Raw genomic sequence first — 14,195 nt, 5'->3', positions numbered from 1 at the left:
TAAGCATTGTCCTGATGTTTCAGAATAAGTGAGTGAGTGAGTTTAGTTTTACATCGCTTTTAGCAATATTCCAGCAATATCACGGTGGGGGACACATAGAAATGGGCTTCACCAATATACCCATGTGGGGAATCGAACCCGGGGCGTGACGAGCCAACGCTTTAACCACTATGCCACCCCAACGCCCCGATTTCAGAATTTAAAAAAAATATCTTTAAACAATATCTCGAAAGAGCCTCACTGAGCTCAGGACATATTATATTTTTTCAATTGAAAATTATCAAAAGTATTAGAAGCAACCCTGAAAGCATTCATGGATGAACAAAACAAATGAACAGCTGTGGCCGCGGTTATAATTATAAAAATGTCCGTCCTTTTTCGCTTTGTATAGTTTATGTAAAAAGTGTTTGCCATTAGATCATATGAGACACATTAGAGCCAACATTCTGAAGGATAACATTTCCTAATCGTCTTCGTGTAACACATTTGTATCAGTAATAGCGACAAATGTTATCAATGATAAATGCCCCTCAACACGCCGGGTTATTTCCGGTAGGCCGCGGCGCGTGACGGAAGCCTTTGTTGATCGTTGCCAGGGGCAACGTTCTGTCTCTTTACTGGTCTATGCGGAGGTAAAGGTAAGAGCGTCATTGTCGCGCAACCGGTAAGAGGGGACAGAGTAGACTTGGAGAGGCCTCTCGTGTTGGCTATAAGGTATTAAGTTGTGCACATAAAGGGTATTCGCATTACCTATTTCATTATTTCTGTCACTAAGAAGCGTATCTTTTGGCAACATATTTGTCGACGTGCACGATGACGACGGTGAACGTTGATACTAAAACTGCCGAGAGGGTCGTGTCCGATGAAGATGCCCAGCTACTCCTACAACTACCCGTCCCTGAGGAAGGTCCAGCTGGCCGCTGTGAAGGAAGGCTTGTTCCACCCAAACCTCCCGACCTTTCGCCGTATGGACATGGACACGGCTGGACATAAACTCCCGGATGAACACTGCAGGACAACGACAAGCAGTGGTCCAGGTGAGACCATGTCCCACACGACTATCATCCACATGGCATATATGTTTGTTCAGGTTCACATTAGGGGCGGTGGGGTAGCCTAGAGGTTAAAGCGTCCACTCGTCACGCCGGGTTCGATTCCCCACATGAGTACAATGCGTGAAGCCCATTTCTGGTGTCCCCAGCCGTGATATTGCTGAAACATTGCGAAAAGCGGCGTAAACCTTAATTTACTCACTCAGGTTCATATTAACCATGAACACACATGTAAATAGAATTAAACATGACACTAAACCTACCAGCAGATAAATGTTCAAAGCATGCCAACGAATAGTGGAAATTGCATGTGTGTGTTTATATACCTTTACAAATCCATGGTCATGTTTCGGACTTCAAAAAATAAATCAGAAAACCATTTCATACATTTTAGAGTTCTATACTTGTATGCAACATCTACGTAATGCTACGATTTCAGTCAGAGACCACTGAACTTTGTTTTTTCCTTTCTCCATTTTTGACTGTGCGTTGTTAAGTACAAGATCCTTCAATGGCAGGCAAATACTGAACACATGTTAATAACAATGTTACAAGATATCCAAGCTCAACAGCAACAATACCTGTAAAGTGCTTTGTGTGAGAACGAATATGATTATCACAGCTAATCCCCTGATATCCTGGATTACCGATAAGCCTCAAGCAGGACCGTCGACAAATCGGATTATAATCTGGCCAAGTGACCTTGTTTGTAGACAGACTAGATGGTAAACGAAATAACAGAATACATTAATCTTGATTTTTTTCCCTTGAATTACCCAATGTTTTTACAGTATAATTTGATTAACATGTAAATAGTAGATTTAACCTGATCAGCTGGTGATCATATACAACAGAGTAAATTGTCGAATTCCTTTACCAAGGAGGCCTTATGGATATGTCGGTCATTCCCTTGGATACGTCAACATACCCCTTTGGAAAAAAATAATTAATCTACTGCTAACAAATATTTAATAGACCATAAAATGCATAAACATAGGTACCGGCAAAATAGACTGAAAATACAGCAAGAATGACAAAGGTTAACTTGATGTTATAAACCATCGTACGTTCTGAAAACATAGTGTGATCATAAAAGTTTCATCGTCTCTGAATAATTGATGCAACTGGCAACGATCCGGTACGCAGTGTAAAACAAATGCGGAGTCAGCAATAGCAGCTGTAGAAAAACCTTTGACAATAACTTATCAATAGCTACATCGAAAAGGTGATTACTGTGAGATATTTACAACCACAAATTGTTTACATCCAAATCTTTGTCGACGTAGGGTATCTGTGTCATATTATAAGGAATGACTATTTCTTTAGTTCGTGCTTTCAAAATCAACCAGGCTGTTCTGTAAATGACATACTTGTGTGTTGGGTAACCTCTACGGTGAAAGACTATCCAGAATCGATTTGGGTAGATCGATAATTTCAGTTCAACTGGTACTTATCTAACAGGGCTTAACACTGAGAGCTAAACGAGGGGTATTGGTTAGGTCAGTGTGTTAATCTTCGCAACAACTAGATCGAGTAAAAAAAAGCCCCGGCGATTAGCTTATCTTGCACTTAGGATTTGAACTGATCCGTCACAAACACCTGGCCCACGCATGAATCAACAATATCCCGGCAGTGTAAATCTAAAATCAAACTACACAAAGTTAACTTACTCATTCCACTAAGCAATGTCCTGATTTATGGAGTTTTAGTTTCATAGAACTGCAGTAGAGTATTCATGAAAAAACAACAAAAACATTATTAAGGCCACTAAAATTTGATGTAGTTTTTCATGGTCATAAAACTAAATAGACTTCTAAATTATTTAGTTCGCGGTGAGGGTAGCACGTTGTGAGCCTAGACTCCTGTCTCTCCCGGATGATCAATATTGATATTTTGAAAAATTATAATAGTATTCTGGCCTGTACTGGTCGGCACAATGCGATAAACAGTAACATATTCGACATCTTGTTTAACTCTGTTCCTACCTTGAGGAAAGTCCAGTTTTGCGATAACACGTTGATATCAAATTATATCCCTTGTCTTTGTTTCCTCGTAAAAACAAAATAACACCTAGCGTGTTCACACCAGCAGCCATTTTTTTAATCAAGGGGAGCTACTCTCGTTGAAAACGTTTTCAAGAGTTGTCTTGCCTCGCATTTGAATGTGATCTAGACTCAAGATACGATCGAGACTGGTTCGATCCCGGTTCAACATTTTGCGGACTTCTTTTGACTCTCTCGCCGATTGCTTCCTAATTCCTACAGTTCTAACTACAGCAAAGTCCAAGTTTTATCTTTTCATTCATTACATTCCAGTGGACTTCAGGCGAGCGACCACCACACTGTTCCAGCCTCCCAAGCAGCGTATGTCCAGCATGGTAAGTGGGTGTCAATTATTGCAGGGTATGAAACTCCCAAACATTTCAGCCATCCCACAGGGCTGGTTAGATGTAAAACTTGCTAGCCCTGACCAAAACTTAACTGCCCACAAAAAATACTAATAAGAAGGTTTAAATTTTAACCCGACCGTCGGACAGGTGAATTGAAAATCTGGCAGTTCGTGTTGAAAATATCCCGTCCCGGGCGGTCGGGCAGGGAGATATTTCGAACGCTGCAATATCATAGGGTCACACAATATCAAAGTATATTCAAATATTATTTTCTTCACTGCGTGGCTTATGATTATTAATAGTTCATTTATTTATTTTTACTAGATTAGGAACCACGAATGAGCTGATTGGTATGTTCCTTAAAGAGCTGCTAAATCTATTTTGGAAAAAGGTGGACACATTTCAAACAGATTTTAAGAAGCGAGCGTTGTGGAAGCTACAAAACGATATCTTTACTTGTGTTCCAGATCGCTTCACGGAATTAAAAGAATCAAAACTACTTAATAGTTGTTGTAAAATATGTATATGATTGATGACCATAAAAGATTTTCCATGACACAACTTGTAACATAACGATTTCTTCCTCGGAAGTGAGGTTGTGGTCGAAGTAACAATAATATTGTAAAGTAGTATTATATTGACACCCACCTCACTGCCAGGAGAGAAATTGTTATGTTATACGCTATAATCATGCAAAATCCCTGGCTGGCCATCAATAAAATATATATTTTTACTACAATAGAAAGTAGTTTTGATTTTATAACTCGGTGAAAACATACCTAAATAGCATTTATCCTCAGACTGGCGGATGTTCCCGATAGAGGCGCCGCCATTTTTGAAAAATCGTAAAGTCTGTTAGAATTGATGAGATTATAGTTTGTTTCATCAAGTTAGAAAATCAAAACTACTTTCTCTACTCGTCAGATTAAATATGTATTGGAATCTTAACCAAACGGATTTTGCATGACACAACTTGTAACATAACGATTTCTTCCACGGAGGCGAGGTGAAGGGGTCGAAAGTCACAATACTGCGAGATAAATTTCCTGCTACATTCACATGGTTAATGTCCACTCACCAGTATGTAGATACTAGTCAATGGGCGTCTTTATATTTGGTCTTATAATCCTAATTAGTTTATTACATACTTGTATGCATGTTGAAACTAAATAAAAAGCAGACGATCTGCTGATACTTATAGTGAATTTATAACAGAACTGTAATATCTAGACATTTTATAGTTTGCCAATGTGAATCATAATTCGCACACACACCCTAGTGTATGTTGTCTGTCTCATTACACTTCACGGCGAAAACAATGATTCTGTTGAATGCTACAACAAATGAATAAAAACAAAATGCAAATATTAAAATTAAAACAGATTAAAGTTATAGGAACAATATCAGGCCATTACCTTGTTCGAGGAATGTATCCATCAATATCCACAAAAGCTGTTCCAAATGATGTGTCTTTTTAACAGTTTAATATACGAAAAAAAAAGTGATAAATCTTTTCAGGTATTGGTGTATAGTCTCATTGGTCACCAAAGATAGCACACCTGGCAACTAATTGCACAATGTCCGCCTTTCTTTAAAAACAGTAATTTAGTTAGCCAATAATGGTCAATCAATCAATGTATTGCTGGTTAATCCTTTGAAAGAAGGACGTTGTTTTACGCAGACACCGACACGACAGAGTGTATTCAGTATAGATTAGTAAATCTACATACATAAACACTACCTTTGACAATTCCGCTGTGTAAGATAAAAGTAATTAATCAATCAGCGTGTTATCGGTTAATCCTTTGATCGATGTTTATAATGTTGAATATTTACTCCAGACACAAGAAATGCCAAATGGGAACCTTTGTCCGGGTAATCTAAGTGTGTTACCACTAATTATACCTGTTATAAATTCATTAACTAACAAATCTTCCAAAATTACCATTTACGATTGTTGTCTGTGACAAAGGGATTTTTTTAGGTAGATCAACTAGTTCACTAGATAATCCAACCATGCACAGAAGTGTACGAATAAAGAGACAGTGTTATACTTTCAACATTTTTTGTGAACCTCACACTTTCTTATCATTACAGTCTAACTTAAATCCGTAATATTCAGCCTGACATCTTTTTACACCCACCCCTTCTCACACACCTTACCTTGTGTAGTTACAGAGGTAGCGTATGTCCCCGACAGGTAACATGGTGATTACGTCAAATATGATGTGGCCGTATATATAGAGCCTTGGACACCTACTCGTCATAAACATATTAGTGTTAATTTTAGTTATGTTACACTTGTCCATTCTGTGTAGGTCAGGAAAACACAGGGTTAATTTGTATTGTGGTATATCTGCTCGCCAAATTGGGGGTGTATGTTTAACTATTCAAACCTTGCATAGTTGTTCATTTTGCCAACCCGCTCGTAAGGTGAATATGGGATTTCATTCAGATTTTGTCCTTTATTGTACGGCGGGTTGTCGTCTGTTTACACAAAGGGACGTAACTCGCAATCCATTTTCTTTTCAAGTCTTCTCAGCAAAAGAGTTCGCAATACGATAGCTAAAAGTTACCGTAAGTACTAAGATACTTTCGTGAAACGCCCTTAGCGTGGTGTCGTAAGATATATCGTAGGTGTTACGAGATCTTAGGCTTAGGAGAGCTTTGTGAAACGGGGCCCTGACCTTCAGGTAACAATGTGGTTAACTTGTATTGACGTACACGAAGCCGATGTGTTCGTTCGTTACACAGCGGGTTAAACGTTTCAGTGGTAGATCAGCTGCAGCCGATCTGTTCGCCAGGTAAACCCAGGATCATAGATCAGTTCATCTGGCATTGTAACTGAAACCACTATCACGATCACCAGTCTATGGTGAGCAGACTGATTGTTCAGGTCGTATCGGTGTCTGATACTCGCTAACACACCACTTGTAGTTCCGTCAGCTCCCGATCCACGCCGATCTATGCCGAGTATGTGAGCTAGATGCGTACCTTGTTATCTGGTCTCTGGTTACTCACGACCTAGTACCTGGCTGTTTACCTGTCAAAGATAGTAATCGATACAGCCATTACGTATATTATCGATCTGTTGTATTCCGGGATTGAAACTTAATACATTTACATACTTAGATCGACCTCCAGGGATTTATGATTAGAATGCCAATGTGCAGTGTACTGTTTGAATGTAATGTTTTTCTTAAATAGACAAATACATCCATATGAGTCATGTTGTGTTAGGGGCCGAGCTTTAGATATTTTGATCAAGGGTCCTTCTCTTGATGAAAATGTTGGAAATATGTAATTTGACCCAGCTGTGTTTTGAAATAAATATTGTTCTCTGGACAATCATGATGGATCTTTTGAAACATAACGTGTTGTGGGGGCAAAAAGGGAGGCTTCCATCTTTCCGACTGTTTTCAGCTTTGACGAGAAAACGGTATTGTCTGAAATCAGAACATAACAGGACAGTGGATCCCCTACCCTCACGTGTTTTCACATCAAAATGTTTGTGTGCGTTCACAGTGTAATCGATGGAGCAGTATTTGAGAACAGTATTGTCAGAAATACACTCTATTCGGTTTACCATAGGTACAACATAATTATTTGTAATGGTTGATTTTTGTGTGTATGTTTTGTTTTGTGTTTGTAATATTTGTTGTTGTGATGTCACAACTGAGAATAGATACCGCCCCTGGGTATCTTATACTCCCCAGGGAGTTGGGAATGATGATTAGACATTATTCGGATCCACTGGTCGTGGAACAAATAACCTACTTTTGAGCACATATGAGTTCCTGAATAAGAGTGGTAAATGATAGTAATAATAGTAATTATGTTTGTTCCAGAATGTCACGGACACAGGTCGCGAGCTCCACAGATACTACACAACACCAGAGGAATTAACGTGAGTCAAGTGAAGTGAAAATTACCAAAGCTGAATGCTGAAAAACTGTAGAGTTAGACGAGATTACGAGTAAAGCAATGCGTCCAGTGACTATAATTCAACCCATGTACATACATAAAAAAAAAAGATTACACCATAATCCTTTAGCAACACAGTTACTCCGTACGCAGATATGACAAGGCTTGAGCTATCTGAAAGATCTAACAAGGTCATGTCCTAAGCTGCGGACAGCTATTGTGACGTCACAACGCTGATTGTGACGCAATATCTGACGTCACAGTACGGATTGTTCTACAAATTTCCTTGTCGAATTCGTCATGTTTTCTTTGTGATCTCCCATACAGTTTGAGTATTGAAGGGACAGTAAAACTGCATTTTATAACGTATATAGTTATACTCGCCATAACTGGGTATGGATCTTCCGATAAATGACAGCTGCGACGACAATGCGATAGCGGGAAGATTAAGCGTACACTCGTCACGCCGAAAACCCGGGTTCGATTCTCCACAATGTGTGAAGCCCATTTCTGGTGTTCCCCGACGTGATATTACTGGAATATTGCTAAAAGCGGCGTAAAACTAAACTCACTCTCTATACAGCTGAATCCAAGGATCGGTATACAAGCAAACTAAGGCTGTTCAGTATGTGTAATAACAGACTGCTCTCCGCAGTGTTCATTAATAACGCATGTTATTTCACGGGCGGTGATTTTGATACCCACGTTGCTATTTAACGTCACCCCGCGCAGCGTACACCGACAACAATACCCGACATGAGACGTTAATACGTACATAATACACCACACCACAAAGCCATGAAGTTACCTGGTACCACAAATGTACATAATACACCCCTGCACCCCACCTCACGCCATTCGTGTCAATACACACAATGAGGTTTTGCGATAATAAACGATTCGGGCCAGGGGAGATAACTTGGCCCTATTGTGACACCCATTGAATTTTTATATAAAATGACTAATTATCATAGTCTTTGAAGTCCATTATTGCTTCGTTCCGATGTAACTGGTGAACCTTGGTTCAGTTCAGTGAAAAGTCAGATAGCAGCTCTGGCAGTTGTTGGCTGTGATCAACCGATTGTCAAGGTATGTATTGATTAAATGTTGGCCCACGACACGCGACGTATGATGTGATCGATTTGCCTTTGCGCTGAGATAAGACTTTTTACTTTTGTTGGGTCAACGTGCCCTGAAATTAATTCTTTGTATATTACGAGTCCTATTTGAGAAAGCGCTTTTAAGAGGCACGTGGACAAATACAAAATGAGCGGTAGTTGAGTTAATTGGGTGCGTTATGTTTGAGTTGAATTTCATTATACAATACAACTGAAGGAATTAATATTTTTCCGACATCGAACTTTTAACGTGCTTCCTAAATATTATACAACACAGATTGACTCCACGCACACATCACGTGAACTACGTGGGTGCGTGAATTTATATTTGATTTTGTGCAAAGATTGAAGTTAATACAATGTGTTTATTCGTTTCACAATCTCAAATAGTCGAATACTCATAGTCGCACGTAAGTGGTTTTGATATAAAGGTTCAAGAATCGAGGACGAAGTTACTTATTCTGACAAAGGTCTTTAAGAACTCGTTACGTTGTCATGGCTGTAAACGTCTTTAACTGAAGCCGCACTAATCTGAATTTCGTGATACACTCTGTCTTCAGTTTACATGAGGCTTAAAATATTCTTGCTGATTGCAGCGTTAAAAATACAAGGGAAAATTGAACTATCATTTTATTGCCACGAAATGATGCGGGTTTTCTTTTGTAATGTTGGACACACAGAGATCAACACAATTCAAGTTTATCAGTACATATACGAGATGAATATATAGATATGCAGAGAACTGTGCCTAATATGTAATTAGAAGCTAAAAGAAGAAGCGTACTTTTGTAATAATTATTTTTTAGCATTGCTTTAAATATTTTAGGTTTTCTTGGCTAGAAATGATGCCCAATAAACCCTTAATGGATGGGATGATCACGCTTGGTGACTGTCGATGGGATGTCAACGCAACCATTCAGCACTGGTTTTGTTATGGCTGAACTCCTTCAAACTGACACTCGCAATGAGTTTTTGAACAATGTTTTACAGTAGATTTCTTACTGGAGTGATTTGACCGCCTCCGTGGTGTAGTGGTTAGAGCGTCCGCCCGGAGTGCGGAAGGTCGCGGGTTCGATCCCCGACGGCGTCATACCAAAAGACGTTAAAATATGGTACTTGTTGGTCCCTGTCTGGCGCTCGGCATTAATGGGTACAACAAGGACTGGTCAGCTCGGAGTCAGTATAATGTGTCTGAGTGGGGTATTCATGCTTTACTGCGGCATGGTATCTCAGTGGGCTAGCACTATAAAACCAGCTTAAGTCTGGGCTAGTACAAGCAGCCGCTCATACACATACACACGCATGCACGTCGTCATATGAGCGAAATATTCTCAAGCACGACGTTAAACCCAATTCCACCACCACCACCACTGGAGTGATTTACCTCGAATTGAATTACTTTAACTATCAATACTATCGTCATGTATTTACATTCACAGGAAAACCCGCCAACAATGGTCGGACTTTCTCAACAAGTCTCCAGAACGCTATGATATCCAGCTTCCAGAGCTCCCGGCAAACAAAGGTATTACTGTAAACCGTATATAGCGAAAACCCGTTAATCCGATTGAATATGTTGTACCTAACACGTATAGAAAACCCCGAATCATTGGAGTTATGAAATATTGCATTAGTATAAGTGTTGCTATATGTAATCAACCGGACAGCTGTGGTTCCTAATTAACGAATTAATTAATCACTCTGGACATTCCTGGAACGAATTCACGTGAAGGATTCAATGACATTCCTGGAACGAATTCACACGAGTCATTCAATGAATAATATGATCCTGGAATTGACTGGAATACACGCATGCTTCAATGTAAGGCAAAATATATATAGATACACATACTCTTATACAGTCATTCTTCAATATTGTCAACACGTATATATTTGAAGAACAACCTGTTAAATAAATAAACCGAAAACTCGCAATCGTGAATTATAGTTGAATATTTATTCATTTGTTTCATATTTTCTTTCACTGTAGACCTCCATTTCATGGGATATGCTGTGCGGTACCTTCGCCCTGAGGTCACAAGGTCATGGAGGGTAGGTTCCCAATGATGTCTACCGTTGATGAACGGAAGAGTTATTTCCCTTGACTATTGATCACGTGATAGCTGTGGGAAGTTGAACCCCAACCGATGCTTGCCGTACGAGTTTACACCATGCATCCTGCTATAATCACGTTATTTTGAACCTTGGGTTTACTGCCGAGACATATCACCGAAGATGACTAAGCTAAACCAAAACCGTTAGGATTCCAGGGCCTAAGGGGCGGTGGGTAGCCTAAAGGTTAAAGCTCCCGCTCGACATGCTGAAGACCCGGGTTCGATTCCCCACATGGGTGCAATGTGTGAAGCCCATTTCTGGTGTCCCCCCGCCGTGATATTGCTGGAATATTGCTATAAGCGGCGTAAAACCGTACTCACTCACTCACTCCAGGGCCTAATGTCCTGGAGGCTCTTATCTTCTTCATGCTATCAACCACTGGTCTGACTGAGATAGAACTCGAAGAAGATGATGATTTGGAGATTCTATGTGTGCTTTATGACATAATGCGTTTTTTTGCACACGGGGATGGAACTCTTTATAGATTCCCTTGATTAAGCTTGAATACCTTTAAGAGTGGCCTAAAACAACTTCCCCTTACTCACGATAAAGTAGGGGCGGTGGGGTAGCCTAGTGGTTAAAGCGTTCGCTCGTCACGCGACGACCCGGGTTCGATTCCCCACATGGGTAGAATGAGTGAGGCCCATTTCTGGTGTCCCCTGCCTTGATATTGCTGGAATATTGTTAAAAGCGGCGTAAAACTAAACTCACTCCCTCACGACAAAGTAATGACGCCATTCGATACGTTGTACTGAAAGCCAGCACTCTTGAGTTACCTGAAATTCATGCACTCAGCGTCAACACTACAGGGTCACCAAGTACAGTGACAAACCTGAAATATTCTGAGTGACTCCTTAATATTGAGTCCCTCATTCCATATTTATTCCTTGTCTCTTTGTTTGTTGTTTAACGCCGCACTCAACAATATTCCAGCTGTAAATAATCGAATTTGGAACTATGGCTAGTGTGCCTCGTAAGACGCCTCTTACGACAAGCACGGGCTCCTGAAAATTAATTATTACCAGAAACTCTGTTTTCCTAATCAATGTATTTGACAAACATCATCATGTCTTACCATGACATTTTGTAAATTTAAGTTTACTTTACATATGAATATCTTTTTTGGCTAATATTACTCTGGTGTATATGAGATTTGTTTACATCGTTTACAGTACACACTGAGGCAAGAACCAATGATGGATCAGTATGGACAGCGGCCAATGCCAGCGAATGTCTTGTGAGTAGACCACACTGCTTGTGTTTGTTTATGACTTATTCAGTGCTGCTTTTTTATTAGGTTCATGTTGGTCATTAGTCGAAAGATGAGTAAATATATTTTAGTAAGAACTATTTGGAGGGATTATTTCAGTGGTCACAGAAGCGCAGAAGGCAGGGATCACTATTACAAGGGAGATAACTCTAATTCATAGCTGACTAAATCGGCGTTGTATTCCGAGGTTATGAGTTCGTATCGGGGTTGAAAACGTGTTTTGATTATATTTTTGGGTCAGCGATGACGAAGATGTCATTTATCGGAACAAGCAGAACACTAACAGAACATTAAATGCCTTTAGTTAAAAGAATATTATAAATAAAATATCATTAGTACTTTTGTTTACAGTCGCCTTGAAGATGTCAGTGGTGACGTGTTGTGGTGAATGTTTGTCAAGGGTAGCAAGCAATAATTTTTGTGATAAAATTGTGATTATTTCATTGTAAAGGCTATCAACAAAATCTATTGTTTCATATTATTAAATATTTAAAACTACTAACGGTTTTTCGATTAACAGCTCAGTTGTTAGCCATAATTCAGACAAGTAAATCTGCAAACATTTGGTTAATTCCAGTACTCCAATCTATCCACACTGATAATTACATATTCAGGCTATCACAAGAAGTGAATACACAATGCCATTTAGAAAGTGGTCAAATGTAACACATGTTATATTTGGGATTACACTTTCTCAGTAAAGTACAGATTCTAGTACTTTTATTGGGTGGGCTAGGCGTCTGATTTTGTGTGCTGGCGATTAAGTGCCTGACTCTGAGGGTGTGGGTTCGAATCCCGGATGGGACTCAACCAAACAAAAGTACTAGAATCTGTATTTTGATTAAGCAAAATATCACAAGAAAGTCGAGAACGTCCTTTTTAATGACAGGGATATTGTCTGAAAAATCAGAAATCAAGCACGACAGTAGATTTGAGGTTATTTTGTTTTGTTACGTTTCAGCGCCCGCTACCGTGACACGTACCCTCAATACAGCAGGAACATCGCATCCGAAGCCTGGCGTTAACACCGTTACCGCTTCGCCCATCATGTCATTTATTTATTCATCATTTACTTTTTTTATTTAAACAAAAAAAATGTTATAACGCCATTTTTGTTAGTCTGTAACTGTTTGGTTTAAGTCATACGAATTTATTTACTTCGATATTAACCATGGGGGGACACGTATTGTTTGGAAGAAACCAAGTAATTTCTGGAATTACATCAAAATTATATTGATAAGGTAGTTTATTTATGTAACCATGGTAACCGTGCATTACGTGTGATTACAGTTTCAATTACAAATCATGGGAATCAGGTGCGTGATGCCTGGATATAACTACACCATAATATACATTCACAGCCTCAAAGTCGATGCCAATATCAATTTTCACCTCTCCTTTCGTTGTACACGGATAATCATGTACTGGAATATTTCGTATTTATCTGAGGTAAAATTATGTATTTGAGATCATATGCTTCTGTGTATTCAGTCAAAACTGTATTAAGCCAACGCCCGTGAACAGTATTGTATTGAACGTCAGTATTAAACGACTGTATTATTTATTACAATTCTAAGTCAACGCTATCGGAACAGTATTGTATTGAACGTCAGTATTAAACGACTGTATTATTTATTACAATTCTAAGTCAACGCTCTCTGAACGGTATTACTTTGTATTGAACCACTTTCTTGAATAACAGTATTAATTATCACATGTTTCATTCAACGCCTTCTGTAAAGTATTAATACTGTATTGCAACTCTGCCCTAAACAACAAATTTATGTATTACAAATGTAATTCAACGACTACTGAACAATATTATTTTTTGCATTTCACCTTGCATTCAACAAGAGTGGATAACAGTCAATAGTAAACGCCCTGTGATCAGTATTATCAAATTTAATTTATCGACTTGTGAACAATTTTATTTTTGTATTTCACCCTTGTATCAAACAATAGTGAACAATAGTCAACGCCCTGTGAACAGTATTATCAAATTTTACTCAACCACTTCTGAACAATAATATTTTGTATTTCTCCCTTGTATCAAACAATAGCGAACAATAGTCAACGCCCTGTGAACAGTATTATCAAATTTTACTCAACGACTTCTGAAAAATAATATTTTTGTATTGCACCCTTGTATTACACAGAAGAGGTTAATAGTCAATAATCAACGCCCTATCAACAGTTTTATCATTGTCTTTCACATCAGTTTATAAAACGCGTATACCTGAGTATAGTCTTGATATATTCTGTTAATCTACTCACCTGTGACTGACTTTGTTTATCGGCATAACGTATGTTGCTTGAAAGGACATTGC

The 14,195-nt window shown here is 38.9% G+C and overlaps 1 protein-coding gene across 1 annotated transcript; it reads left to right on the top strand.

Moving 5' to 3' along the window:
• The first annotated feature begins 609 nt into the window (after window positions 1-609).
• LOC124276912 (testis, prostate and placenta-expressed protein-like) lies at window positions 610-13,469 on the top strand. The gene is given in 8 exon segments (XM_046712578.1): window positions 610-855; window positions 857-1,037; window positions 3,368-3,429; window positions 7,290-7,348; window positions 9,923-10,008; window positions 10,474-10,535; window positions 11,771-11,835; window positions 12,830-13,469. Coding segments are annotated over 8 exon segments (621 nt in total). The 5' UTR covers window positions 610-813; the 3' UTR covers window positions 12,894-13,469.
• Window positions 13,470-14,195: the final 726 nt, after the last annotated feature.

The sequence above is a fragment of the Haliotis rubra genome, unplaced genomic scaffold (assembly GCF_003918875.1).
Source record: "Haliotis rubra isolate DU_JTF1 unplaced genomic scaffold, ASM391887v1 Scf215, whole genome shotgun sequence".
Lineage (NCBI taxonomy): Eukaryota > Metazoa > Mollusca > Gastropoda > Lepetellida > Haliotidae > Haliotis > Haliotis rubra.
The sequence above is the reverse complement of the archived record's forward strand: the minus strand, read 5'-3'. Positions and strand labels throughout refer to the sequence as shown.